The sequence below is a fragment of the Fukomys damarensis genome, unplaced genomic scaffold (genome assembly GCF_012274545.1).
Source record: "Fukomys damarensis isolate Sample0158 unplaced genomic scaffold, DMR_v1.0_HiC HiC_scaffold_36, whole genome shotgun sequence".
NCBI classification, from domain to species: Eukaryota; Metazoa; Chordata; class Mammalia; order Rodentia; family Bathyergidae; genus Fukomys; species Fukomys damarensis.
In genome coordinates this window covers 39,897,295-39,924,954 of record NW_022900948.1, presented here as the reverse complement: position 1 = coordinate 39,924,954, position 27,660 = coordinate 39,897,295, and the positions used below count along the sequence as shown (strand labels likewise).

The window sequence follows — 27,660 nt, the reverse complement described above, 5'->3', positions numbered from 1 at the left end:
GAAATGTAAACCAAAGTGTCCTGGAGTGGTTTAGGGAAATACTTTGCCTTCATGATAAAAAGGATCATCATAGCTTTCACCAAACCCTCTTTCTATCTCCTTCTATTTGCCCTGAATGGAGGTGAGAAGACTGGTGCTACAGTAGCCTTCTTGTGACCATGAGACAGAAGTATATGAAAAGGCAACCTCTCAAGGCTAGTAGAGCAGCAAGATTGAGAGACTGTGGGTCCATGAAATCACCAACATTCCCCAACTGGAGACCACCTACCAGAGTGATCTCTTTAGTATGTGAAGAAAATAATCCCTCATTATTGAAAGCACTGTTGTAGTTACTTGCAGCAGGGAGTGTCCCTAATGGACACATGGACAAAGCCTCAGAAACTAGGGGACAGAGGACAAACTTTGGAATCAAGCAAACTGTGGTTCAAATTTCATTTTTCTTCTTTGTCATCATGGGATTTTACACAAGCCACTGCTTCTCTGCATTTGTCTTCTGCTAGCTTTAAAATGAAGCCCATACCCTCTCCCCAGGGGTTTTCAAGGGTAAAAAAGGATAGATTTTAAAAGGGCTTTGTTCCCAGTTAAAAGTGAAATTAGCTGGGGGTCATGGCACACTCAGGAGGCTGAGGCAGGAGGATCATCACAAGTTTGAGGCCAGCCTGGGCTACATAGCGAGACCCTAGCTCAAAACAAACACCTGAAAGGAAGGGAAGGGAGGGAAGGAGGGAGGATGTGAGAAAGGGGGTGGGGAGAGGGAAGATCTGTCGGGTTGGAGGGGACGGGGCTGTGGTTTTCTCCTCCTTGTCCCCTAGGCCCTGGGCCTGGGTGGTGGTGAGGGTGGCAGGGCCTGGCCCGGCGGTAGGTGGAGCTCAAGGACCATGAGCTCAGCTGACTCTGGCTCACCTGGACCCGGCAGGCAGCAGCGGGTGCTGGGGAGGCCGGCTGCATCAGCAGGCTGTGACTGGAGGTAAAAATAATCAGGGAAGGACAGCTGCTTCCCTGTCAGCAACCAAGAGGGAAATAAAGCTCACGTCCCCTCCAGCGAAAACCTGCTCTCCGGTCCCTTGACTCCTGCCGGCAACTGCTCCACGTCTGCGTGCCAATCCAATCTGAACGCCTGTTGTCCCGGGAGAGGGCTTATTTTAACTTCATCAAGCGCAGAGAAAACATCCAAGCTGGAGGAGCCAGGAGGGGGTGCCGGCCCGGGTCCCCGCTTCCGTCCCGCCGGTGGCTGACCTGGGTCCCCTCCTGCGTGGGTTCCCTGATTTGGGACAGGTCCTTCCCAGCGTCCGCATCGGCCTCTCCTGTCCCGAGGCTGTGGCGGGCTCTGGGGGGCCCCGGGACAGTCTGCCCACGCCGCCTCTGCTCGGTGGACGCCCAGAAACTGCTCACCTCAGGCATTTGTTCTGCAAGCCCAGCTGGGGCTCCTGGCTGAGCCCCGTCCCCTCAGGCCCCCCGATCTTCCCGGCTCCTTCTCTCGTCCCCAGTTGGTGCCTCAGGCCCTTCTTTCCACTTGGCCCTGCGCTAGGTGATCGGGACAGGTGTGAATCCCAGCCAGTCCCCTTCTTACGCACCACCCGTGGGCTCAGTGTCACGGTGACCGCGACAGTGCTGCCCCAAAACAGTGGCTCTCGACAACCGGAAGAATCACATCTGCACCGCGTTCAGCTTTTTCATGGAACGGACAGTGAGTGTCCAGGCAGTCTGGGACAGAGGACACTACGGTGGCCCCGCTGTGCCTGCTGTGCGGGCAGCCAGCAGCAGGGCCTTAGGATGGGGCTCAGGCAGAGAGGGCTGGCTGTTCCCTGCCAGCAGCCCTTCCCCCTCCCGTGGGACCACGCAGGGTGAGGGGCTGGGCCAGGTGGAGGTGGTCTGCTTTGGGCGTTTGTTAATTTGGAAAACCCGAACGTTTCATTGCTTCCTGGGCCATGTTGGAATGTCTGCTGCCAGAGACGGAGACCCCGGCTGGGCGTAGTGCGTACCGTTGACGGGAGACCTTTGCGGGGTGAGTGGATGGGGTAAGAGGAGAAGAGAACTCTACAGGAGGCTGGTGGGGGAGCGAGGACCTGAGGCAGGAACCAGGTAATTGGGCAGCAGCCCAGAGAAGCCTATCAATCTGCCAGGGGCTGCACAGCACGAGCACGGAGGTAGCTTTGACCCCAGGTCTAACTCTGACATGTGCTCCTTACCTGGGGCTAGCCGGCACCGGCTTAAGATGTGTTACCAGGGTCAACTGTGGACCTCCATAGCTTTGTCCCCTTGAGCCACATGCTGCGGTCTCTGGGTGGACACCACGGAAGATGCCAGAGCCACACCAGCAGCCCCTCCTCGGTCCTGATCCCTGAGAGCTGGCTGCCATCACTCCCGTGTCTGGCCCTGCCTCTGTGTGGGGGATTCTCTATCCCATCAACCAGGGATTTCCTGGGGCTGCTTCTCTTCTGGGAGCCCCCATTAACCCAGAGTCCACCGGAGCAGCCCACACCTAGTCCGATGTGACCCCCGCTTTGTCGTTCAGAGCTCTGCCTGGGGTGCCTTGTTGTTGGGTGAGAAGAGCAGGTGTCCTGGGTCTAGGGTTTCTGAGTTGGAAAGATGTGAAGTTGGAGCTGTTCGTGGCCACATATTTGAGTAAAAGTGACCAAAGCACGCACAGTTTTACATATGTGTACAGTTTTGTGGCCAGTCCAAGGCCCATATGGCATTCAGCCTCATCTCATGGCCCCACACGGCTGCTCAAGCTCCAGCCATTGCATCATGTTTTAGGCATCAGCAAAGAGAAGAGGGGAGAGTAAAATAGGTGCTTCTTCCACCTTTTAGGCAACCTTTCCAGAAGGACTACAGAATACTTTGGCCTATGTAGTTTTAGGAATGTCATTTATTAACGGGGCATTTTAAAACCATGGGGAGGGGGTGGGCAGGCCGAACCAAGTGACTGGCTCTTCCTCCCATCATCCCCTGCTGCAAGGGTTTGGGTCACGTGGTGCCTACATCGCTTAGGGACACCTGGGTAGTGGGGTAAAAACTGAAGAAGCCAAAAAACGGACAGGGGGTGGGGTTGGGACCCAGAGAACAGCACTCACATTGTTGAGGTGGCTGCGGGCATAAGCCAAGGGGGGATGAGACCCTAGGTTGGGTGATTTCCAGGGAGAGCCTGGTGGTGTCAGTGCACTGGGCCTGGGTGATGCCCTGCAGTTGGACATTGGGGCGGGTGTCATTCCCTTCCTGTTCCAGGCATGGCGTGGCTGGGATCCCTGTGGGAAGTGGGGATCTCCTTCCACTTTAGGAGGGTCGACTTGTCCCCATTTGCCACCGCCGCCACTGACTGACTGGGTCACACAAAGGGGCTCCGCCGTGCCAACCACCGACCGTCAAGGCACGGTCCCTGAGGTGCCTGCCAGCTGCTGTCTGTGGGTGGCCAGGTCATGCGGCTTCTGGAGGCCCCAAGGGACCTGCTTGGAAGCCCCGACAGGGGTCCAGACAGCTTCTGTGCCTGGGGTTGGTGACAGGTTCCCCTCTCTGCTGCCTGTCAGCCCTCGGGCATGATTTGCCCTCCTGGGGCCTTCCTGCCCCCCACAGGCCGATCCCACTCTGCGATCCAACTGGCTTTTCTGCCACATTTCTTTTTCTTCCTCATTTGCCTATCTTTTCTGCCACTTTATTTTTTGATACTGGAGATTGAACCCAGGGCCTTTACACTGATCCACATCCCCAGTTCGGCTACTTTTTCTGCTTCTTTTTTCTCCTTTTTCTGTCTTAATGGGCTGGTGTGGTGACCTGGGGCTTACCTGGACAATTCAGATTAATCCAATTTTAAATCAGGCCTGGTATCACCTGGCTTTAATCCAGTACTTTGGAAGGCTGAAGCAGGAGGGTGGAAAGTGCAGGCCCAAATTGGTGATGGGATGAGGCCCATCTCAAAATGCAAAAAAGAAGGCCTGGGGATGCGGCTCAGTGTGAGGGTTCAATCCGCGGGACTGCGAACAACAAACAAACACCAACGCAGATCTCTAAGAATTTAGTGACCTCAATTATACCTGCAAAGTTTATAGGGTCATCTTTACCACGTAAATTAGTGAGGGTTTTCTAAAGAATAGAACAGGGTGTATGTGAGGAGACAGAGAGATGTGAAGATAGATAGGTTGAGATTTATTTTAAGAAATTGGTTGTAGAGACCTGGTAAATCCAAAATCCAAAGTGTTAGCCAGCAGGCTGGAAACCCAGGGAAAAGCTGGTGTCCAAGTCCAAAGCCAGTCTGTGGGCAGAGTTGCTTATGCTTGGGGCAGGCGAATCTTCTTTCTCTTAAGTCTTTCAACTGATTGAAGGAGGCCCACCACGTAATAGGGTTAATCTGCTTCACCCAAGGTCTACCGACTTTATCCAAAAAACACTTTCGCAGAAACTTCCAGAATAGTATTTGACCAACCACCTGGGCACTGTGTGGCCCAGCTGAGTTGACACACAAAATCAACCATCACTTGGACATACCTCATGTCTTAGTTACTTTTCTCATTGCTGAGAAAAAGTACATAACCAACACCCACAAGTTAAAGGAGGAAAGGTTTATTTCAGCTCATAATTTGTAGAGGTTTCAGTCCATAGTTGGTTGGCTTCAAGGCAGGGTGGCCTGGCAGAGGAGAAACAGTCCAAGGCAGGGCAGGCAGAATACAGCACAAGTAGCAAGCCTGCTTTCCTTCTGTCTGTCCCTTTATATTTCATCCAGGCTGCAAGCATATTGATTGGTGCCACCCACACCTAGGTTGGGCTTCCAGGATCCACACCTTTAATCCACCTTCACACATCCTAATCCAGCCACCTTTGGAAAGCCCCGCCCATGAGCGCTTGGGGGCACATCAGATACCAGCCATAACACCCAGGTTAGTGTTTGGTTGAAAAACCCACAATGGGAAGTTGGGGGGCATAGTCAGAGTTCTGAGCACCCCAGGTGGACATATACCCTAGGCTCCACCAATCAGGGGATTCGCTGCTCCTGGCCAAGGACATTCATTCCAGGATGGGCCTGTAACCCCTCAGGGTCATTGGGTCTTCTCCTAAAACTGCAGGGAAAGTCATGTCCTTCTGACTGGGGTAGCCAAGCTGGAAGATCAGTGGCTCTCTGCCACAATTTAGGGAAAAGCCAAACAGGAGAAAGCAAAATTGAGAGGGAGAAGGAATTTCAGAGACTGTTCTTTGAGTCCCCAAGTCTAGACATCTCTCAAAACAATATTTTGATCAGTTTCACTAAAAACTAGTTCTTCAAGCTGCACACCAGTAATCCTAACAGTCAGGAGGCTGAGGCAGGAGCATCACTGTAAGGTCAGACTGCAGTACATAGCAAGACTCTGTCTCAACAAACAAACAAACAAACCAATTTCCCAAAAGTTAGTTCGCAAAAAAAACCAATGAACAAATGATCATGCCACTTATGAAATGGGCAAAGGACCAAATGGATCAAATATTCCCATTAACTAAAAAGAATTTCTTGCACATCTGTAATCCTGGCACTTGGAAGGTTATGACAGGAGGATTGCCATGAGTTTGTGGTCAGCCTGGACTACATATTGAGATCCTGTCTCAAAAAACCTACTACTACTGCTACTACTATTAATTTCTTTTAACTATCAGTGATGTAGGTAGGCATGGATTGTCACTGAGGTTTTCTGCAAACTTCTGGTCAGCTGGTTTTGATTCTCCACAGCAGTATCTTAAGGAATATTCAATTTTTAAATAAGAGTCTAGGGTGAGTTAGTCTTGTAAAAATATTTTATATTTAGAAAGCATATTTTCTCAAGAAATTTCCCATGCAGTATTTTCTCGAATCAATCAGGACATGCTGCATTGTGCTGCAGTAACAAACATCCCCAAATCTCAGTGCCTTGAAACAGTAGTTTTATGGTCTAATGTGTTTTCCCTATGCTTCAAGTCCATGTTGAGGGTCTGCTCTCATGTCATGAGTATTCCCATACTGGACCTCAGAACAGCCACCATCTAGAACCTTGGGAGTGACTGTAGCCAAAGTGTGTTTTTTTTAAGGCTTTCTGGAGGCAACTACTATGGCATTCAAATGCCCCAGACCTAAAGGGTCAACAATACTTCTTTTCTTTTTCTTTTTTTTGGGGGGATGGGATCTCATTATGTAGCCCAGTTTGGCCTTAAACTCAGAGAAATCCTCCTGCCTCAGTGCTGGGATGACAAGTGTGCACCACCATGACCAGCTTCTCAGCTTATTGTCACTACTCTTTTGTCCCCTCATGCCAGAAGTGATCTAGAAAATTGAACCTCCCATGCGCTCAGAAGACATGTTTATAAATATTTGGTGGGCCAGGGACTTAGCTCTGGTTTTGCAGCCTGCCTCACAAGCAGAAGGTCCTGAGTTCGATCCCCAGTACAAAAAAAAAAAAATTGGTGACAGGCTAATGACTACTTCAATTTTTAAAAAATAGGGCTGATTGTGGTGGTACATGCCTGTCAACCTAGCACTTAGAAGGCTGAGGCAAGAGGATTGCTGTGAGTTCAAGGCACTATATAGTGAGACCCTGTCTCAAAAAAACTCAAAGTAAACAATTTTCTGGGGCCAGCATTATCAACATAGAGAGATATCAACTCAACACCTTTTCAGGGAGGGGGAGGCTTTCAAATGGGATTTCCTTTTATGTACTTTTCTTTCTTTCTTTTTTTTTTTTTTTTTTTTTTGGTACCGGGGATTGAACTCAGGTCCTTGTTCTTGTGAGGCAGGTGGCGGAACCACTGAGCTAAATCCCTGGCCCTGTATTTTTCAACTTGTCCCATCATTTTATTTTTTTGCTAAACCTTTTCTATTTTGGAACATTTCAGCAGGTTTTCATGTATCCGTTCAACCTTGGTTTATTACTGGAGCAAACAGAAAGGTGTACTGAGAATGAAATTCAGTACAATAATTATTCTCTTCAGACATTCTTACCTCTGGCCCCTTGCTTTCCTGGTTTTGTTCTTTTGGACACAATTTTTCTACAAAGCACTCTGACGGTCGATGCAGGAAGTGGCTCCCTAGAAAACAGACCCCGAGGATGGGATTCTGAGGTCGGCTCGCTCACCAGTCACACGCAACAGGAGCCACTGGCAGAGCTGGGAGGGGCAGCACTGTCTTCTGGCTTGCTGTGGTGGCACACGCGGTTAGTCCCCCAGGGTAGGCTGTGTTGCGAGACAGGTGGCAAGGGTGGCATGGTATCGTACAGCAGCAGCAGCAGCAGTTGAACAGCACAAACACAGGGCATCGGTTGTGACAGGAATTGTGGACATGGCTGGCTTTTGTCAATTGCCTGGGGGTCCTTGAAGAAAGAAAATGATGATGGGGGGTCTGATAAACAGAAAGCCCACACAGCAGCATTGGAGGGAACCTGGTTTCTTTAGGGACTGAAATCAGGCCAGGCTGCCGTTTTGTTTTTTGTTTTTTGAGACAGGGTTTCACTATGTAGTTCAGACTGCTCTGGAACTCACTGTGTAGCCCAGGCTGGTCTCAAAATCAAAGCGATCTTCCTGCCTCAGCCTCCCAAGTGCTGGGATTACAGGCATGCGCTACCACGCCTCAGCTTTTGTTTGTTTGTTTGTTTGTTTGTTTGCTTGCTTGTTTAGCTAAATCCTCCGGTTTAGGCTGCCGTTTTGAGGATGACCCAGCTCCTCAGGTGAAGAAGTACAGAGAGCCAATCAACACATGAAAAAATTCTGAACATCGCTGGCCACTAGAGAAATGCAAATTAAAACAACACCGAGCTTCCATCTTACCCCAGAAAGAATGGCTGTCATCAAGAGATCAAATAACAGGGCTGGGGATTTAGCTCAGTGGTTCCACAGCCACCTGTTTTGCAAGAGTTTCATCCCTGGTAAAAAAAAAAAAAAAAAAGGATATTAAATAAATACTGGTGAGGCTAGGGGACAAAAGAACTCTTCTGCGTTGTTGGTGGGAATATAAACTAACGTAACCACTATGGGAATCAATATGAAAATTCCTCAAAAAAACCCCACAAAACCTAGAAATTCCATTTGACTCAGCGGCCCCCCTTCTAGGAAGCTTCCCAAAATAGCTGGACATCATAGTGAGGCAGGAGATTAGGGCGTGACAAAGCGGTCGTCAGTTGCGGCCAGGACACATGCGCAGAACAGCGTCCAAGCCCTTCGCCTGGTACCAACCAATCAGACTGCTGTCATCAAGTCTTCTGGCGCAAGATCAAGTGGATTTTTGATAGGACAGCCTAGATCTGACATCAGCATAGGTTATGAAAGATGCTGTCCGACAGCTTTTCCTCCGGCTTGCCCTGCACCCCCGCAGGATATACTTCGTTTCCTACTTTAACTGGCCCACACTCACTTCGAAGAGGACACTTCTTTTCCTACCTTTCATCCAACTGTTACGCCTCATATCAACGCGTCCCCCAAATTCTCATGCGCTGATAGGTGGGGCTTGTGGGTGTGCGAGCCTGGATCAGTCCACTGATTGGTTTACCATAGGTCTGGGTGTGGCTGAGTGGGTTTACTGAAGAGGGAAGACCCGCCCTGGGTGTGGGTGGCACCAATCAAAAGACTTGTAACCCGGATGGAATAAGGGACAAAAGGAAGTTTCACTGTCTCCTGCCTGCCTTGCCATGGGCTCCTTGTCCTCTGCCATGTTGCCCTGCCTTGGAGTCAGCTGACCATGGACTGAAACCTGTATACACCGTGAGCTAAAACAAACCTTTCCACTTTTAACTCGTGGGTGTCAGGCATTTTGTCCCAGCAATGAGAAAGTAAGATACGTACCTTTAACAAATGTAGCACCTCCATGTTCTTTATTTGCCTTGGCCAACTCTTTGAACAGGGTTAGAGCCTGGAAGGGACCCTTGGGCACCCTAGCACCTGTTAACAATGTCGCAGTGATCCATGCATACCATTTAAACCCTGAAAATGGCCTACCTGTCCATCAACACATGACTGGGTAAAGAAAATGTGGTGTTTATGTGCAATGGGGCCTGTAATCCCAGCACTCAGGAGGCTGAGGCAGGAGGATCTTCATTAGTTCAAGGCCAGCCTGGACTACACAGCAAGACCCTGTCTCAAAAACAAAAACAAAAACAAAAGAAGGATAACATTGTGTCATTTGTAGGAAAATGGATGCACCTTGAGACCTTAAGCACACAAGCTTAATTGTCACATGGTTTCTCTTCTCTAAGAAACTCAAAAATATAAATAAAAAGCAAAATAAAAGAGAATAGGAAACAGGGAGATAGATCTTTTTTCAGAAGAGAAAGGGACCAAAATATGGACAGAGAGGGGAGGGAGGGAAAGGGGAGTGGATGAATATGTGGTCAGTACTTATACAATCTTCTCATGAGGAATGTAATCATGAGGCACTGCACACATTACCAATAAAAATAACAATTAATAAAACAATAAGAGCAAAAGGGTGGCCCAGAAGGTCACCTGTGTAGCCCCAACAGGTGTTGAAGCCTTGAGTCAGGGTCCTGCTAGGAGAGGACTGTGATCTGGGGACCCGGGAAATTGACGACTGGGTGGGTGAAGCCGAAGACCTTAGGCCACACCCCATAGAGCCACCCTTTGTACGTTTCACACTTGGGGTCCTCGCAAAGACCTTACCCCAGCTATACAAAATGCTCGTCCTTCTCAAGACCCAGACTTGCCTCCTGTGTTGGTGTCCTGGGGCTGGTGTGAAAATCTCCACAGCCGGAAATCTGCCAAGTGATCTTTTGCACCGCAGGGCACCGGCAGCTCCAAACCAGTCTCCCTGGCTCAGAGCTGACAAGGCTGGAGGCTCGGAGTGGAGGATTGGTCTCCAGGTTCTAAGGGTTGCCCGCATTCCTTGGCACGCGGCCCCTTCCTTCATCTTCAGAGCCACACCCACCATCAAGGTTCTTCCAGTTCTGGAATCAAATCTCCACTTGGGGTGACATTTACGGCTGACCTGGATAGTCCAGGATAATTCCCTCCAGTCGAAACCCTCTGCTTATACCTGCACAGTCTCTTTCATAGAGAAAGGCAGTATCTGGTTAGGTTTCTGGGGCCTAAGAAGGATGTCATTATCTGCGTTAGTTACTTTCTTTGTCGTGGGAACAAAATACCCAACACCCACCATTTAAAGGAGGAGAGGTTTATTTTGGCTCACAACGTGTAGAGGTTTCTGTCCATGGTCAGCTGGCTCCAAGGGGAAGAGCTCTGCCCACTGCATGGAGGTAGGGAGGCAGCACGAGTAAAGGGAGGAGCCGGGGGGTGGTGGTGGGGAGACACCTTCCCAGGCCATGCCCCTAGTGACTGCCTCTTCTGGCCAGACCCTGCCTTCTAAGTGCAAGTCAGCTAAACCCGCATGACCCAGTCATCTTCCCAAAGCCCTGTCTTTGAGCGTGTGAGGTTTTCGGAGACTCCTAGATGTAAACCGTAACAGCATCTTTGGAGATCATGTCTAGCAATAATCTAGACCCGCATCCGTCAGTTCATTCATTAACTATTCGTTCACTCAGCAGTGCAGGGCTCAGCCAAGCCTGGCCAGAGAGGAACAGCGCTCCTGGCCCAGGGAAGGCCACAAACTGTGTGGCCCGGCTCCTGTCCCCCCACTTTTCTTGTCTAGCCCTGTTCTGGGCCTCCCTGCAGAACTCTGGGTCACTTTGCCCTTTGCCTAGAAAAGGAAATAAATTCAGTCTCCTTCTGATCCAGCAGCACCTACAAAGCACCTGACCTGGCTTGAAATGTCCTGGGTGTTTGCTTCTTGCCAACCCATGCCTGGGGCTCCTGACCCCTTGATAGGTATGGAGGACTCAGAGAGGCTTGGTGGCTCACCCAAGGTCACACAGTAGAAGTGGCTGATGGAACCGAGTGCGGGGCACTGTGGGTCCTGCATTCTTCCCTGTGTGAAGCCACAGACAGGCCTAGGACTGCAGCCTCACCTCACCTCAGTCGCTTTTCATTGGCCCACAAAGTTAGAGATCAGCTCCGCTCCCTCTACACCAGCGCATTAGGTGGGAGTTGGCTGGTGGCCTTGGGAATGGAGGACATTAGGCTTCCCGTGATCAGAGCCCCTTGGCCGCCTGTCCCCCAAACTGCTGTCACCTTTTAATAGATTTCTCTGGGAAAGAGTAATTTGCTCCTGGTGTTAGCTCGGTGTTGGGCTGGAAGTCCCCAAAGGCCTGGCAGGTCAGCGTGGAGCCACTCAAAGGCGGCAGCTGGAGGAGGATGGTGGGTCAGCACTGGCCGCTCAGCGAGGCTGTGCCACCAATTACCACCTGGCCTGCTTCCTGCCACGGACGTGCCCAAGGCCAAGGCTTTGAACCCTGGCGGAGAGGCCAGCTTCCAGTAAACAACCCAGGGCAGCGGGCAGATTGACAGTGAGACTCAGGACGCTGGGTGGCTGGCACTGCCTGCTGCTCCTGCTGGCAGGTGGACAGGACCTCAGTCCCCGGGGTCCCCACAGGCAGGGGCTCAGGGGGCTGTCAGTGGCTGAGCCTCACTTCCGGATAGGCAGCCCCCCCACCCCCGTCACATCCATCAGGGTTTCAGAGTCATGGAAGATAATTTCTCTAGGTAGAGGATGAGCCTGGGCTTGGTTTCCTTCTCAGCCACCAGCCTGGGAGCAGGGGTGTGAACAGGAAGCTGCAGAGGGACAGCAGGCCCTGGCCGATCTGTCTGCCATGAAGGTGACACTGTTGGTTACTCCTGGCCTGGCTTTGAAGGCCACTTCCGAAAAGGTCTAGGTTTCCAGACCCCAGGAAATGGGTAGATTTATGAGGACCTACAGGAAGGGGCACAAAGGAGCTCCCCGGGGTGGTGGCAAGGTTCCAGATCTCGGCTGGGGCCCTGGGTGCTGTTCAGCCCAACTCACTGAGCGGCGGCCTTCATTTCCGCACTTTCCTCTGCACCCCACGTGTGCCTCGGTTTAAACGGGGATACAGCAAAGAACAAAGGGTGCCTGGGACACACACACTCACGCCGACACACATGGTCACATGCGCACACACGTTTACTCACACTCACACTATCACACGTGCTTACACACGCAAAACAGTCACATACGCACGCTTATACTACTGATGTACTCACAGTGATATATGCACCCACACTCCCTGTCATACTCACATGACACACGCTCAACTCTCACTCACAGTCACAAGACTGTCACACTCCCATCCATATACACTCGCAACATGTTTACATCCCTGCATTCGCACACTTGCCCCTGCCTCCTGTCCTTTCGTGTATACACACTCTCACAAGTGCACTCACACGCTCTCAAACTCTCAGATCACACACACACACACACACACACACACACACACACACACTCTTGCAGGGAACCACAGTTTTTTTCTTCTACAATCAGGGCTTGCCCTCGACGTTTTCTCCCCTCAGTGAAGCTGCTGAGGAAAGCGGAGCTTTTCAGTCTTTGCCCGGCCATTAAAGCCCCGTCCATGTGCAGGAAGTGAATGGGGGAGACCGAAAGTCCAGCATCTAGGCAACCTGCTGTCCTGAACCAGAGCAGCAGCTCAGGGACGGAGATTCTGACCGTGCCTGCTGTTTGTGCAAGTTCCTGAGAAAACAAATGTCCCCCCGCCACCTGCTGTACTTGCTGCCGCTCTGTCCTGCCCAGAACTGGGGAGTCACCCCTGTGATCTGTGTGGCAATTGCTCCGCTCTACTCCTGGGGACATCTCACTGCCAGGAAATAAAGAGGGACTCAAAACTGGAGGGACAGTTTGAAGGGGCTCCACTGGCCACATTGGGGACAATTGGAGACAAAAACGATCAAAGCATGAATTATGGTAAAAATCCACCATGAATGTTTAAATTAAAAAAACTCATCACAGTGAAAGACGTTATCATTAACCCCCTCAGAACACTTCCTCTTCCTTCCGTGGTTATTCCGTGGTTCTTCCCACTTTCTGAAGCAGTTCTGGAAGTCCTCTTTCATGAGTGTCTTTAGTTGCACTGTTGTGGCTGCATCAGTGCTCTGAATTGATTCAAAACGCTTACCTTTCGCTGTTATTTTGACTTTGAGGAAGAGCCAGAAGGTGCACTGTATCAGATCTGCGAATAAGGCGGGTGGGGACGCACTGTAATCGTTGTATGAGCCCGTGTTTCTGTCCGATGTTACTCAGGAGCTGCCTCCACCGTATTTTTGTTCACGCCTTGTCAAGACACTCAGGAAAGAAGATTTCCAGAACGGCTTCAGAAAGTGACCAGAACAATGGGATAAATGTGTCGGGAGCGCAGAAGATTATTTTGAGGGGGATTAATGGCAAGGTCTCTTACTGTAATACGTTTTTCCAGTTTAATCACTTACCATACGTTTTAATTGCACCCTTGTATAACACACAGAAGAAAAAAGTTCAGGGCAGGGTGTGGCTGGGGCTGGAGGGTGGGGAAGGGGTGTTGTGGGGAGAAAGAAGTCAAGACGAAGGATCCGTGTGTGTTTGCTCAACCACTCTGGCAACTTTCTGAAGGTTTTCAAACCTTCAAAATGAAAACTCAGAGGAAAAGTAATAAATATATAGAGACTTTGAAAAAAAAAACCCAGAACGAAGCAAGGAGAAAAATAAGAATGGTCTGTGTCTCATCGGCGAGATGTTAACCATTGTCACTAAGGGGACATTTAAAACACATAGAATGGACATTAAAAAAAATTTTTTTTAATACCAGGGATTGAACTTGGGTCCTTGTGCTTGCGAGGCAGGTGACGGAACCACTGAGCTTAATCCCCAGCCCTAAAAACACATAGACTGAATATAAAATCATATGCATTGTGCCAACTTCTCATCCTTTCTTCTGTCTTTAAAAACCCTTTGACAGTGTTGTCTTGACAATTTTTAATGGTCTTGTAGTCACATCATTTAGCCATTTTCCCTTTGTTTGATATTAAATTTGTTCTAGATTTTATGTTACCTATATCTATATAACATACACTATTATATGGCTGTAAAATACAATAATATATATTATATAGCTATATGTTATGTATTACACAGCAATCTATTATATAATACTATATCATACTAACATACTTTATTATACTATATATTATGTTACATAACATAATATATTCTGATATTAAACATGTGATTTATCCTGTAGATCCAATATATAAGCAATTGTAAAATTCAGTTTAGTCCAACCAATCTTTTTTTTGCTTGTTTGATTGTTTTTTGGGTTTTTTTTGGTACTGGGGAATCAAACTTGGGACCCTGGGCTTGCAAAGCAGGTGGTGGCACCACTGAGCTAAACCCCTGGCCTTTGTTTTTTAAATTATTATTTTTGAGATGAGGTCTTCCTAAATAGTTTAGGCTGATTTTGAACTTATTACGTAGCCCAGACTGGCCTCAAACTTGCAGTGACCCTTCTGCCTCAGCCTCCCAAGTGCTGGCGTGTGCCACAGGTGTGTGCCAGTGTACCCAGCCTCGGGCCCCCCACTTTTGTCTCAAGGTAGTCCTTACAAAGGGAATTCTGGGTCACAGAGTTCTGGACTTCTTCAAGGCTCCTGTTGTTTCAGCAAGCAGCTGTCCAGAAGGCTCGTCCCGCTTCACACCTCTGCCTGCTCCTCTGGGCGTGTCGGGGCCGCCTTGGGGCACTGCCATGGGAGGAAACGCCTTCTCTGGGTCTGACAGTGGGCACAGTTATGGAGGTGTGAATGGCCCTGTGGATGTATTTTGGTGGCGTCTTGCTTGGCTCTCCCTGCACCTGCGGGCCCGCACTCTGGCTGGCGGGGACGTCATTCTCCTCCAGTGCCGTCTCCCTCCTGCTGTTCCCTCACCCTGCTTTACCCTGACCCGCTGGGGACACTTGCTGCCCTGCCTCTGCCCCTCCACCCTCTCCTGTGATGGCTCCTTCTGGTTCAGAACCCCCACAGCCTCCGCTACCCCTCTTTCCCCAGCTCAGGGCTGTCTTGAGTTCCACTGAGACACATCCTACAGTCACGCTTGTGCTGCTACCGAGGTGGTCGCCTGAGACAGACACCCGGGGAACAGTGAGCTGCCTCCTTTCTCCTGGGCCTCATACACAGACTTCAAGGGCCTCCTGTACTGTTCTCCAGAGACTGTCCCCCTGCTGTCCTCCCTGTCCTCTCGCTGTCTGCCCCCTCCCCCATAGCTCTGGGAACCCTGTGCAGTCATTATCAGAACCCTCTGATCCTTTAACTTTCTGATTTATGTCTGTGTCTCTTTCCTGGAGGGCAGAAGCTTCCGGTCCCTCACCCAGCACGGTGCCAGACACCGGCCTGGATCTGTGGAAGTAATGTGTGCACCGACCGAGTTGGCGATGGCTGGCGGGCGGCACTGCCTCGCTGTGCTCGGGCGATGTGTGTTCCAGAGACACAGTCGAGGGGCACCGTGCAAAGCTGGGGGAGAAAGCCCCCGAGGGCCTGGGGCAGACTTCAGGATGCCTTGCCCTTTGGGGATGCTCTGTCCCGAGAGGTCACATTGCTTCTCGGTTTAAGCCTGCTCCGTGGCTCCCCCAAGGCCTTCATAACTGGACCTACCCAGCTTGCCTGGTACACCTCTCCTACCCCAGCCAGCCCACAGCCACCCCCTCCTGCCTGCCCTTTTCTCTCTCTCTCTCGCACTGACACCTCTCCAGCCCTTTCTTTATTTTTCATTTTGAGACAAGCATCTCACTAAATTGCTAAGCTGCCCAGGCTGGGTTTGAACTTGCAATCATCCTGTCTCAGCCTCCCACAGTGCGGACCTAACACACTGTCATTCCTGCTCTGTCTCGAAGCGAAGGCTTTTCCCACTCTCCGCTGTTACCCTCCACAACTTGAGTGGGCCTCATGTCCTCCAGGGAGCCTCCAGACCTGCCAGGTCAGTCCTGATGCCCCGAGAGTCTGCCTTCTAGGGTGAAAGTGATCCCACTTTTTCTGCAGCCAGACTCAGCCTTGCCTCTCCCTCAGTGGGTGACCTTGGGCAAGTCCCTGAGTCCTTCCGAGTTTCAGCTTCTTTTTCTGCTCTTTCCCCATGTAGGGAGTCCCAGCTGCTATTTCTTTGCTCCTGAGTTAATGGGAGACTCACACAGGCTGGGACAAGAGGCTGGGGTAAAAAGCAAGCACTCTGAATAGCACATGCCTGGGTTCAAATTCCATTTCCCTTGCTCACTGGCTGTGTGACCTTGGGCCCAGCATCTTCTCTTTCCAGGTGGAGAGTTCCCCACCTGTACAGCAGGAATCTCATTTGGTTCAAGGCATGAACTAGGTTGTGACCTGGAAGGTACTTAACATAGCACCCAGCACACAGCAAGGTCTTGGTACACAGATGCCATTGGGCAGGGAAGCGATTAGGATGATCTGTGGTGCTAAGTGGGGGGTCTTGATCCCCCCCATGGCTTGCACAGACCCAGAGAGGAGAAAGGAGGGGGGCTTCTCTCTTGCTCACCAGCAGCTGGGGCTGGCAGACTTAGGGCCCACCCTGCCCGGGCCCTGCTCACAGAGGCAGGGCTTCTGTGGGGCTCAGGTGGCCCCAACTGCTCAGTGCCCCAGGAGCAGATGGAGGAATCCATGCCTGGAGATGCAGCCCTGGGCCCCCCAAGCCCCTCCCCCTGGAGCTGGGCTGCTGCACCCCACTGTGCAGAGAAGCTTTGCACCTGGGTGCTGGGCCAGGGGCCTTGGAGCCTGGAGCAGCTGCACTAATTCATGCAAAGGAAGGTGCCCAGGTTTGCCCTGTCTATTTATAGCTTATTTATGAAGAAGGAAAAACAAGGGCCCCATTGCCATAGCAACCAGGAGCATCATGGGCGGCTTTCCTTGCAATGGGAAGATGGCCAAGTCCGCTTGTGAGGCACCCTGGCTGGTGTGTACCCTGATGGAAGCCAGGGAGGGGTCTCCTAGGGCTTGTCTCCCACTGGGTTCTCCGCAGCATGTACATTGGGCGGGGTGGGGCAGGGGCTGCAGCTTGCTGGTCCTGCGTGCGGAAAATCCAGCATGATGCTGGGGGGTGTGCAGCTGATCTCTATGTAGGATGCACTTGTGGTCTCCTGGTTTTGGAGCTCATTCCTGTCCTCGAGTACCCACCTGCTGCCCCGGGCAGGTGTGGATCCCATCACCCAGCTGTGCTCTGCAATGTGTCCTTTAGGACACTTCGCATAGCACACTGGAGCCACAGTCCTCACACCAATGCCCTTACGGCTGTGATCTAGTTTAGAGCTGGCAGGAAGCCTAGCACAAAGGAAGAAGAGCTTAATAAATACTGAAAGAATGAATGAATGAGAGAGTGAAGTGCTTTAGAATGCATAATGCATACGCTCATTCCATGTGTAAGCCCTGTTCATTTTACAGATGAAAAAACAGGTTCAGAGGAGTAGAGAGACCAGTGTAAGGCCACACAGTGATGACTAGCTGAGTGGGTTTGGAAGAGGAAATTTTGCTTTTGTTTTGGCAAAGCCTGAGAGATCTCTGGAGTGTGGGACCCACAGGGTGTGTGTGTGTGGTGGGTGCTGGGTGTGGCCTGGGGCTGGAAGAGGTATGATCTGAACCTTGACTCTTTTAGTTGTCAGCTGTGTGACCTGGCCAGTGACTTTACCTCTGCAGGCCTCAGTTGCTCCATCGGTACAGGGACTGCTAGTTCCCCAAGGCAGGCACCGTGTCTGTCCTTTGATGATCTGTTTCCCAGTGTCTGGCATAGTCTTGGCCCCTGGGATGCTCTGAGATCCTGTATGCAGCTTGGTTAGGACAGAGCCCAGGATGTTAAGAGCTCTCTGGAACTGCAGTTTGTTCCAGTGTAGTTTGAGAATTGAGGCACAGAGAGTCTGAAGGCTTCCCAAGGTCACACAGCTGCATCCATAGCAGAAGTGATGGCTTTGCTGTTTAATTGGGCTCTGTGACCCAGCTAGGGGATATGTGGGACTTTGTCCAGGTTGCAAGGAGGGTGTTCTGCAGTCCCAAGGTGGTGCAGACATGTTGGGCAAAGAAACTGAATGGGGGCTGAGTGCTAGGACCTAGACTACCCTGCCCACTGCCAGCTTGGAAGTACTGAGGCTGCAGCCTGCCCCTGCCCAAACCTCAGCCAGTATGGACCAAACCCAGGCAGCCTGGAGGCTCTCGGTCGCCCTCTGCTGGGCTCTGGTTGCCTTCGCTGGGTCACCCCCTAGAGGCAGTTAGGAGGCAATGCTACCTCCTCAGCTGTCTGGGCACAAAAATGACACCAGAGAAACTCAAACAAGAAGAGAAATGTCTGGAGAACAAACCTTAGGCCCCTCTGTTTCCCCCTCTGCATGGCCCTGGGGACACCAATACTTTCCTCTCTGGACTGTAAACTCACCAGGTGTAGGAGTTTGGTTCAGGAGATTAGAAATCAAGATGGAGGGGCAGCAAAATGTCTTCCTTCTGAGTGGTGAGGGAGACTCTGGCCCAAGCCTCTGACCTTGTGTCTGGGGGTTCGAGGACAACCTTTGGTATTTCTGAGCGTGCAGCAACACCGCCCCATCTCTGCCTCCATCTTCGCGTGGCCCCTGCCCTGTGTGCACGTCTGTCTGCACGTTCCTAAGGACTCAAGTCCTGCTGGGTTAGGTTCCAACTCAAGAGCCTCATTTTATTTGATTACCTCTGTAAAGATCCTGTTTCCAAACCAGGGCCCACACTAAGAGTTAAGACTTCAAAACATACAGTTACTTCCCATAAGAGCTGTGGAGATGTAGCAAAGGGTAGTTATCTATGGACTACAGAGCTGCGACAGATACCGGTGCTTAGGATGCACCCGTTCCTTCATTTGCACTTGGAACGGTGCCTGGCATATAATTGGTGCTCTATAGATAATCTGTTGAGTGGATAAATTAATTCATTCCACTGTCATTAAGGCTGTCATTTGCTGTGTAAATTTGAGCAAGTTCCTTCACCTCCATAAGCCTGAATTCCACAAGTAAAAAGAGCCGGTTCTGCACCATCTCCTAGAATTGTTGTTAGGCTGAAATGCACGTATCAATAATAATAGCAATTTCTGAGGAACTATTATGTCAGGATCGATGCCTTCCAAGTACAATGTTCAGTACGCATAGAGATATTTTTAAGTTGAGAGAAAATTTACCTTACACAAAATTCTCCACTTTAATGTGCTAAAGTGTGAGACTTAGTGGTTTTTAGCACATTCAAAACATTGTGCAACTATTACCGCAATCTAATTCCAAACATTTTTATCATCCTCCCCAAAGTCTGTACCCTCTGCCCAGTTTAAAACAGTTTTAAAGCTCTTAAGCAGTCACTCCGCCCAGCTCCCAGCAACCACTAATTTACTTTATGCTTCTATGGCTTTGCCTATTAAAGACACGGTCATAATAAATGGAATTATTCCATTTATGTTATACAAATTATACAATATGTGTTTTTTGGTGCCCGGCTTCTTTAGTACAGTGTTTCAAAGTCTGTACCTGTCGTAGTATGTATTTGTGCTTTATTTCTTTTTAATGCTTGAATAATATTCCACCAAACATTCCACATTTTGCTGATCCATCCACCAATCAATGGCCATTGCAAATAATGTTGCTATGCACATTCATATTCAAGTTTTTGTGAACACACATTTTCAATTCTCTTGGGTAAATATCTAAGAGAGTAGCACTTTTGTGACAATTGCCAAATCACTTTCTGGAGCTGTGGCCCTATTTTACACTCCCACTTGCCCCAAAAGAGAGTTTTAATTTCCCCACCTTCTTTTTAATCCTTGTAATTCCCCGTCTTTTTTTTTTTTGGTACCGGGGATTGAACTCGGGTCCTTGCACTTGCAAGGCAGGCCACCGAACCGCTGAGCTAAATCCCCGGCCGTCTTTCTAAATAGAGCTGACCCAGGAGTGCAAAGCAGTATCTCATTGTGATTTTTTTTTTCAGTACTGGGGGTTGAACTCAGGACCTTGCACTTGCCAGGCAGGCAAGGGGCTAATAAGCTAAATCCTCAGCCCCTTTCTTTGTGATATATATTTCTAATGGTACTGGGGATTGAACTCGAGCCCTATCTGCTTGTGAGGCAGGCGGTGGAACCATTGAGCCAAATCCCTGGCTCCCTCTCATTGTGATTTTGATTTGTATTTCTTTAACTACTAATGTCGGCATCTTTTCATTTGCTTATTGGCTTTTTTTTTTTTGACAGAGCCCTGCTTTGTAATGCAGGCTGAGCTTGAACTCACTATGTAGCCCAAGGTGGCCTTGGACTCACAGGGATCCTCCTGCCTCGGCCTCCCAACCACTGGGCCTACAGGCCTGCTGAGCCATCATACTCAGCTCTTTATTGGCCCTTTGAGGAAAGTGTTCTTTCCATTTGACAGTGGGGAAAATAGATTCAGAGAGGTGAAGAGACTTGCTCTGTCCAAGAAGGTTTCTGGGTCTTGGGTGTTAATGTCTCGGGAAGCAACGCGGTGCCACCTTAACCTTAGAAATACATCTGATCCCGAAGTGGAGGCTGGCGCGGTTGCTTTAGACAAATCTTAGAGGGCTCCGGGCGTCAGTTACTCCTCCACAGCACTGGAGGCGGTATGTGCAAAGCACGTTTGGGCCTCTCTAGGAAGCGCGAGCTCTACGATACTCGCTCCAAAGCAGAGTTTACCCCGCCCCTTCGACCCCTTGTCTCCCGGAGCGCCGGAAGTGCCCGGCTCTTTTTGTTGGCTCAACCCCCGGCCCGGAAATACTTTCTGGGGAAGATGGCGGCTGTGTCGGTGCATGAACCACCGGTTGGAGGTTTCTCGTTTGATAATTGCCGCAGGTGCGGCTATGTGAGGGTCAAGTTCGGGGCGGGAGTGGGAGTGCTGTGGCGGGGTCGGAGCTGGGCTCCCGCCTGGCGGGGAGGTGCGAGCGAGGGATATATGACGGGGCCCTTGTGACTCAGGGGAATTAAGGGCCTGAGCGTGGCTTTGCCCTGAGGCCGGGTTCTGTCCTCTCACTTTCCCGTTGCACTAGGACACCGCTTGTCTTGGTCTTTTCGGACGAGTCACAGCCTCCTCTGGTACTCTCTTCGATGAAAGTCGGAGGATTCGGTGAACAGATGGGCGTGAAGGGGAACAGCTTTCCTGAGTTCCCTGTTGGGCACTCTGCGTTTTGGTACGGTGCAGTGGGGTCTTACTTTTCAACTCTTCGTTTTCGCACTTGCTCTCAGGAATGCCGTCTTGGAAGCTGATTTTGCAAAGAAGGGGTTCAAGCTTCCTAAAGCCCGGAAAACTGGCACTACCATTGCAGGGTTGGTCTATAAGGTAAGAGGGACGGGTCGAGAACAGCCATGACAGCCTGATAGCAGGAACCGGACCATTTGAACCTCTCTCTCTCAGGTGGATCCGGAAGGGCAGGTGTTAAGGAGCACATCTGGTAAAAAGGTCTTTTAGAAGAGACAGCTTTTGTCAGAAGGTTTTGTGCGCTTAACAGTTTATGTTCTTTGCTGACGTTGCAGTTTTTGATAGGAAGGCAGTTTGCTTTTTCTTCAGTTACTTTAGGAAGCTGGGTAATGTAATGGGACATCACAGAATTTGGGGTCAGACACGTACGTCTAACTGTTGAATGCTTTTATGTTGCTTCCAAGTTTGGGCAGCTCACTTTTCTTTTTGCAACAGTACCTTCTCCATTTACGTGGGTGTTAACTTCTTTCCTAAGGGTTGGAGGGGATAGTGATTAATATTGTTAGACATGAAGAGAGCACTTTTTTTTTTTTTTTTCCTTTTTTGAGACAAGATCTCACTAGGTAGTTCTGGCTGGCCTTGAGCTCACTATGTAGGCCAGGCTGGGCTTGAAATCTGGCAGTTCTTCTACTCCAGCCTCCCAAGTGCTGGGACTACAGGTGTGTGCCTCCATGCCGGGCATGACACATTTTAAAAGACAAATTGACAGAGGTGGCTGTTTTAGTAAGATTTCTGGGTCTTAATCCAGATTTAAAAAAAAAGATTTTCTGTGATTTATGAAGAATTCACTGAATCTCTGAACCTTATTTGAAAATGGGAATGATGTCATTTCACCATACCTGGTGGCTACAATTAGTAATATTTATTAAGATGCCTTTTCTTGATTCTGAGAGTATAGGGTATTTTTGGCTCATGGTATCAGACTGTGGGAGCAAGATATTGCCGACAAAGTTTTTCCTAAACAGTATAGAGTACTGTGGTTCATGTATGTAAAGTTTAAAACTTTTTTTTTTTTTTTGTAATAGGATGGCATAGTTCTTGGAGCAGATACAAGAGCAACTGAAGGGATGGTTGTTGCTGACAAGAACTGTTCAAAAATTCACTTCATAGCACCTAATATTTAGTAAGTATTGGCTAGTTTGAATAGTTCTTAAATTTTCAAACCCAGTAGAGCTAAAGTTGAACATCTGTTCTCACTAAACCTAGTTGTTCAGCCTTTGTTTTCTGTCTCTCTTAAATGAGTTTTACATCTACCTGTCACCTGAGGTAGTTGTCTTCAAGTCCTCTCTTTGCTTTTGTCTCTAGTCCAATTGGCAGCCAGTTCTGCCTTCTCTGTGCCTCTTGAATCTATTCCTTCCTGTTCTTCTCTCTGCTAAGACCTTGGTTTGGGTTCTGTTTTCTTAGTTGCACTACTACATTTGTCATTTAATCGGCCTCTCTGCCTCTGGTCTTTTCTCCATCTTTTAAAACATTATTTATTTATTTGTTTATTTATTATTATAAACTCAATCTTTATTGGTACATTTTAGATACACAATACAGTTTCATTATTGGTATCTTGTACCTTCACATTACATATCTTGGTTCTTATTTTTTCTACATTTCCCTAGCCTCCCTTTTCTCCATCTTATTGTTCACTGAACTCACTATGTTCTGCTATATTGAACTTTATAAGACACAGATTTGCTGATAACTCTTTTTATTAAAATTTTTGAGAGACTTTCCACATACACATTTTCAGGATAAAAATTGAAAATCTGTAGCATGATATTTAAGGCCTTACATATTTTCCAAATAAGTTTACATTTCAGGTTTTTCCAGATGCCATTTCCCTGTGCTGTAGTTACATCCGTACTGTCCCTATTGCCATCATATCCTGGTGTCCCTGTTTCCTGCATCTCCAGGATATTTCGCCTTTGCTTATGCCCTTTCCTCTTATAGCCTCTAGTGTTTTTAATGTTCTACAGTCAGCTCATATGAAACCTTTTCTTTCTTTCTTTTTTGTACTGGGGGTCAAACTAAGAATCTTGTGCTTGCGAGGCAGGCGGCGGCACCACTGAGCTAAATCCCCGGCTCTATTTGAAACCTTTTCTTAAGTATCAGAATAAATTGCTCTCTCCTCCAGTTTCCCATAGCATTTTGTACTTGTGTTACTATATTATATAGTATATTATAATTTTTGTCTATTTGTGTGTCTTCTCAGTTTTAAAATTAAGAACCCAGATTATCATATTTTCTTTATTCCTAGTCCTTAGTGTAATGATGGGTACCTGGTATCGAATACTTGGTAAATGATGAATTGCAAGACTTTAACACACCTTGCTTTTTAAAGTTGGATATATTTGTAGTATTAGTAAAATGTGCTCTCCGTTAGAGGAATAGCAACCAATGATTTAAAATGTTCCACTGGACCATAGAGAATATATTTGCATTTAATTAGAGATGTATTCTCAATTTCATGTTTAAGTTAGCTAGACAGAGCCATTCTGTTGCACATATATTCAAAACATCTCCGTATACCTGCACTCTGTGAAAGTTGTCCAGCAAACTCACTTCAAATTGAGCCTCTGGGTAATTGAATTTATGTCACCCAAGTTCCTCATTGTATCTTTCAGCTGTTGTGGTGCTGGGACGGCTGCAGACACAGACATGACAACCCAGCTCATTTCTTCCAACTTGGAGCTCCACTCCCTCACCACTGGTCGCCTTCCCAGAGTTGTGACGGCCAATCGGATGCTGAAGCAGATGCTTTTCAGGTATGACTGTAGGACAGGGTTTTTCTTAGCATCTGTTTCTCATATCTTAGATTCTCAGCCAAGGGAAGCTTGGAAACTAGGGAAAAAGCATTCAGAAGTACATGTTTTATTTCAGAAATCAGGTGTTATTAAAAGCCTTTTTTTTGAGGTAGGTTCTCAGGCTGACCCTTGAATTCACTATGTAGCTTAGATTGGTCTTGAACTCATAGTAATCCTCCCGCCTCAGGCTCTGGAGTACAAAGAGCCATTTTAATTTTGTAAGGCATTTGATAGTGCATTTAAATTTATAGGGTTGGATTTTTTTTTTCCTTCCTCAGAATAAATCACATGTGAACAATTACTTTCTTGAAGCTTAGGGATACTACTTGTGTTTTAGTAACTTCTTATTGCTTCGACAAAATAACCACATCTTAAAGGAGGAGAGGTTGATTTTTGGCTCACTTCAATCCATAATTGGCTGGCTGTAAGGACAGCATAGCACAGGGACATGGCAGAGGAGTGGATGCTCTTTTGGTGGTCAGGAAGCAGAGAATCAAGCTGGGAAGGGAGTTTATAGAACCCTTCCAGGCCACGCCCACAGTGACCCCATATCCTAATAGCAAGTCAGCTGCAAGTCCCCATAATCCATTCACCTTACAAACACATGAAGCATTGGAGGCTATTTAAGATCTAAACCATAACAATTGTATCAGGAACTTTTTACTCGGGGTAAGAAATCGAGAGCTGGCCGAACCTTTGAGTTTGTCCTGTGAATCTTACGCTCCCACCCCCAACACACAAATAAAGTGACTTTTTTCCTCCCTCTTTTAGGAGCAAACTAATGCAGTGAAAATTGATACTTGTAGTTGTTTGTGAGTAGGTATAATAATATAATTAACCAACCTTTGTCTCGTATTCAGTTCCAGGCCTTGTTTTAAAATGCTTCATGTATGATCTCTGAGAGTGGGGCTACTTATTACCATCTCCTGTATCTGGAGAGTTTGGAGGTTCTAGCAGGGGAGCGCAACTACTCATATTCCCTTGACCAAGGAAAAGGTCCTCCATTAGCGGGGGGTGCCTCATCCTCTTCAGCTGAGTGTGCAGCTTCAGGCGGGATGTACCGGGAGCAGTGAGGGAGGAAGGGGACACCTGCCTAGCCAGCCAGATCAGCTGAATCAACCTTAGTGATCAGTAAGGTGACAGATACTACAGCCAGATCACCGTCACTTCCGTCATCACCTATTTCCAAGTGAACAAATGAAGGCTTTACTGTAGCAGGGTGGTCAGTTGCCTAGCCTGACCTTGCCCTACTCTCTGTGGCCTCCTATGAGTAGTTAGTTGTGTGTCTTTTTCTTCTTCAATATTGTCATTACTTTGCATATGTCTTGACAGTTTTCAGAACGTAAGTCCACTTTCTTACAGTATGTGAGAGATGCATTGTATTGCAGTAGAAACAGCCTGGGTGTTTAGTCTTGGGTTTGAAAACTGGCTTTTCCTTTTGGAATTTGCCTCACCCGTAGCAGATTCTTGGCTTTTTTCCGTATGTGTGAAATGGACATCATGATATCTGCCCCTGGGGTTGTTGTGAGTTAAAGGGAAGCATAAATAGAAAGCAAAGAGTGTAAACTGATAGCTCATAGGCCACTGGCCTGTAGAGGGATTTATTTAAGTCATATGACATTTAAAAAAAATAGTAGTAAAAAATCATAAATTGGGAGCTTGACTTTGAAATTCTGGATTTTTGGCTTTTTTCAAAAAGTTCAAAAAGAGGATGGTATAACACACGGCAGTAACCTGGAATAGAGTGGTAGATGTCACCTTTAATGGGAATATGCTGTTTGTCCCAGTCCCTGAATGCCTCAGTTTGCTGTTTCTTGCCTTCCTGAGAATTTGCAGATCCTCATCTACATCTCTAGCACAGGCCTGCTTCTCAGTAGTGGGTATGCAGCAAGGCTAATAGTACTGCGTATAGTTTCCATTTTACAGATGAGAAAACCAAGGCACAGAATCACCTGGATAGGAAGCCTGGTCTACCTGAGTCCTGTTCTAGCTTGGCTACGCTAAACCCTTTGTATATACAGTCATCATCCTATTCCAGGAGAATTCTTGCCAATGAGATACATTCCTCCTGACTATTAAGATTTCTGAAGACATTTTTGAATTTTAAAAAAATTTTTATTTTCTTTTTCTATTTTTGTACCCGGGACCAAACTCGGGACCTTGCACTTGCAAGGGAGGCAGTGGTACCACTGAGCTAAATCTCTGGCAGCAACAGTTTTGAATTTTAATTTTAAATACAAAGCTCCCTCTTGTGGCATATGTTGCACATTACATATAAAGCAATTTTAAACCTGTAAAATTGTCACAAGAATACAATTATTTCAAGATCTCCTCACAGTGTTGTTTAAAGCATTTTACATAATTAATGAAATCTCAATCTCTTTAGAATGTTTTAGGCATTCTAAACTCATATTCAATATTTAATAATTTTTAATGTACTTTGTAAAAGTTAAATTTTATCAAAGTTTTGAGAGGCACATTTACAAATTTAGCCAAGATGATGTAGTCCTTCATGTTTTGGGATATTTTTGATGAGTTATGTAAAGTGAATCAGAGTGGTGTAAAGGAAAAAGGCCTAGGATTTGACTTTAGCATGTGGGTTAAGTCCTTTTGACAGCTGTGTGACGTGGCAGTTCACCTCACAGTTTTGAGCTGGTTTCTTTTGAGGGGGAAAGGAATAAAGAGGTAAGGGTATAACAGCGTCTCATATAGGCCTGTGCATCTTTAAGACATACTTTTCCATACCTTGCATACTGTACTTCGTTCTCATATTTGTGTGTTAACAAGAATGGCATCCCACCTTGTGTTTCTAACTTACCCCGTTCACATAATAACAGCATTGTGTGGATTGTTCTCATTAACAGGTATAACTAGAGCCAGGAATTCCTGCTTGAGCCAGTGGAGGAGTTATGGAGACCCAGAGCCTCTCAAAATAGGAAAAACTTATTTGGGGGAGGGTTCCAGAGTTTTAATCAGTGTTTCAAAGGGGTCTGTGTCCGTATACTTTGAGGAACCGTGTGGATGCTCTTAGAGTGTTTGGTGCTTTAACGGTGATCCATTCTGTGGATGTGTTACAATTTAATCACTTTCTGAATGTTGATGATAACTGGCCATTTTAAGACACTGAAGGTATTAAACCTTCAACTCTATAACCTCTTTGGGGCATAGAACCTTTGAGTGCTTGTCTGATTAACTCACTAGGTTATATTCTATAGTAACTTCCTAAGTCCAAAAAAAATTTTTGACAGGCACATTTAACTTACTATTATTATTTTTTTTGGTACTGGGGATTGAGCTTGACACTGAGCTACACCCTCATCTCTTTTTTAATTTTGAGACAAGGTCTTGGTAGATGACCTGGATTTGTAATCTTGTTGCCTTAACCTCCCCAGTAGCAGGGATTAGAGTTATGTGTATTTGGCTTCATTTAACATTTTGGTGAGGAAGTTGTATTAGGTTGTACTGCCACTGGTCAGGATGAGAATAGTAGTATGATTGTTAATGATTGTGTTAATAGCTCTGCCAATTTAGCCATCTCTCTTATTTCCAGTTTTTTACCATCATAAACTATGGTGTGGTAAACATCTTTTGGCATTACTTTCTGTAAGTTTGATTATATTGTTAGGCTTATTTGCTTGTTTCTTGAGATTGAATCTAGGACTTTGCAAATACTAGGCAGGTACTCTACCACTGAGCTATATAATGCCAGCCCTTAGGATCTGATTTCCACAATTTCTCTCTTTGGCCAAAATGTGTTAAGGTTAAGATTCTTTTTTTTTTTTTTTTTT

The 27,660-nt window shown here is 47.7% G+C and overlaps 1 protein-coding gene and 1 long non-coding RNA gene across 2 annotated transcripts in view; one reads left to right on the top strand and one right to left on the bottom strand.

Moving 5' to 3' along the window:
• Positions 1-4,599: 4,599 nt before the first annotated feature.
• On the bottom strand, positions 4,600-7,790 carry LOC104854871. Its single transcript, XR_778227.1, has 3 exons — positions 7,756-7,790; positions 6,935-7,301; positions 4,600-4,621 (listed from the first exon to the last, which is right to left on the bottom strand). It is a non-coding gene; the product is annotated as an uncharacterized LOC104854871 (long non-coding RNA).
• A 12,782-nt stretch (positions 7,791-20,572) lies between these two features.
• Positions 20,573-27,660, top strand: part of Psmb7 (proteasome 20S subunit beta 7) — a 58,065-nt gene continuing 50,977 nt past the window's right edge. The window contains exons 1-4 of the mRNA XM_010613510.2: positions 20,573-20,674; positions 21,065-21,158; positions 22,103-22,200; positions 23,693-23,833. Coding sequence (XP_010611812.1) covers positions 20,613-20,674; positions 21,065-21,158; positions 22,103-22,200; positions 23,693-23,833 — 395 coding nt within the window. The 5' untranslated portion in view covers positions 20,573-20,612. The remainder of the gene's footprint in view (positions 20,675-21,064; positions 21,159-22,102; positions 22,201-23,692; positions 23,834-27,660) is intronic.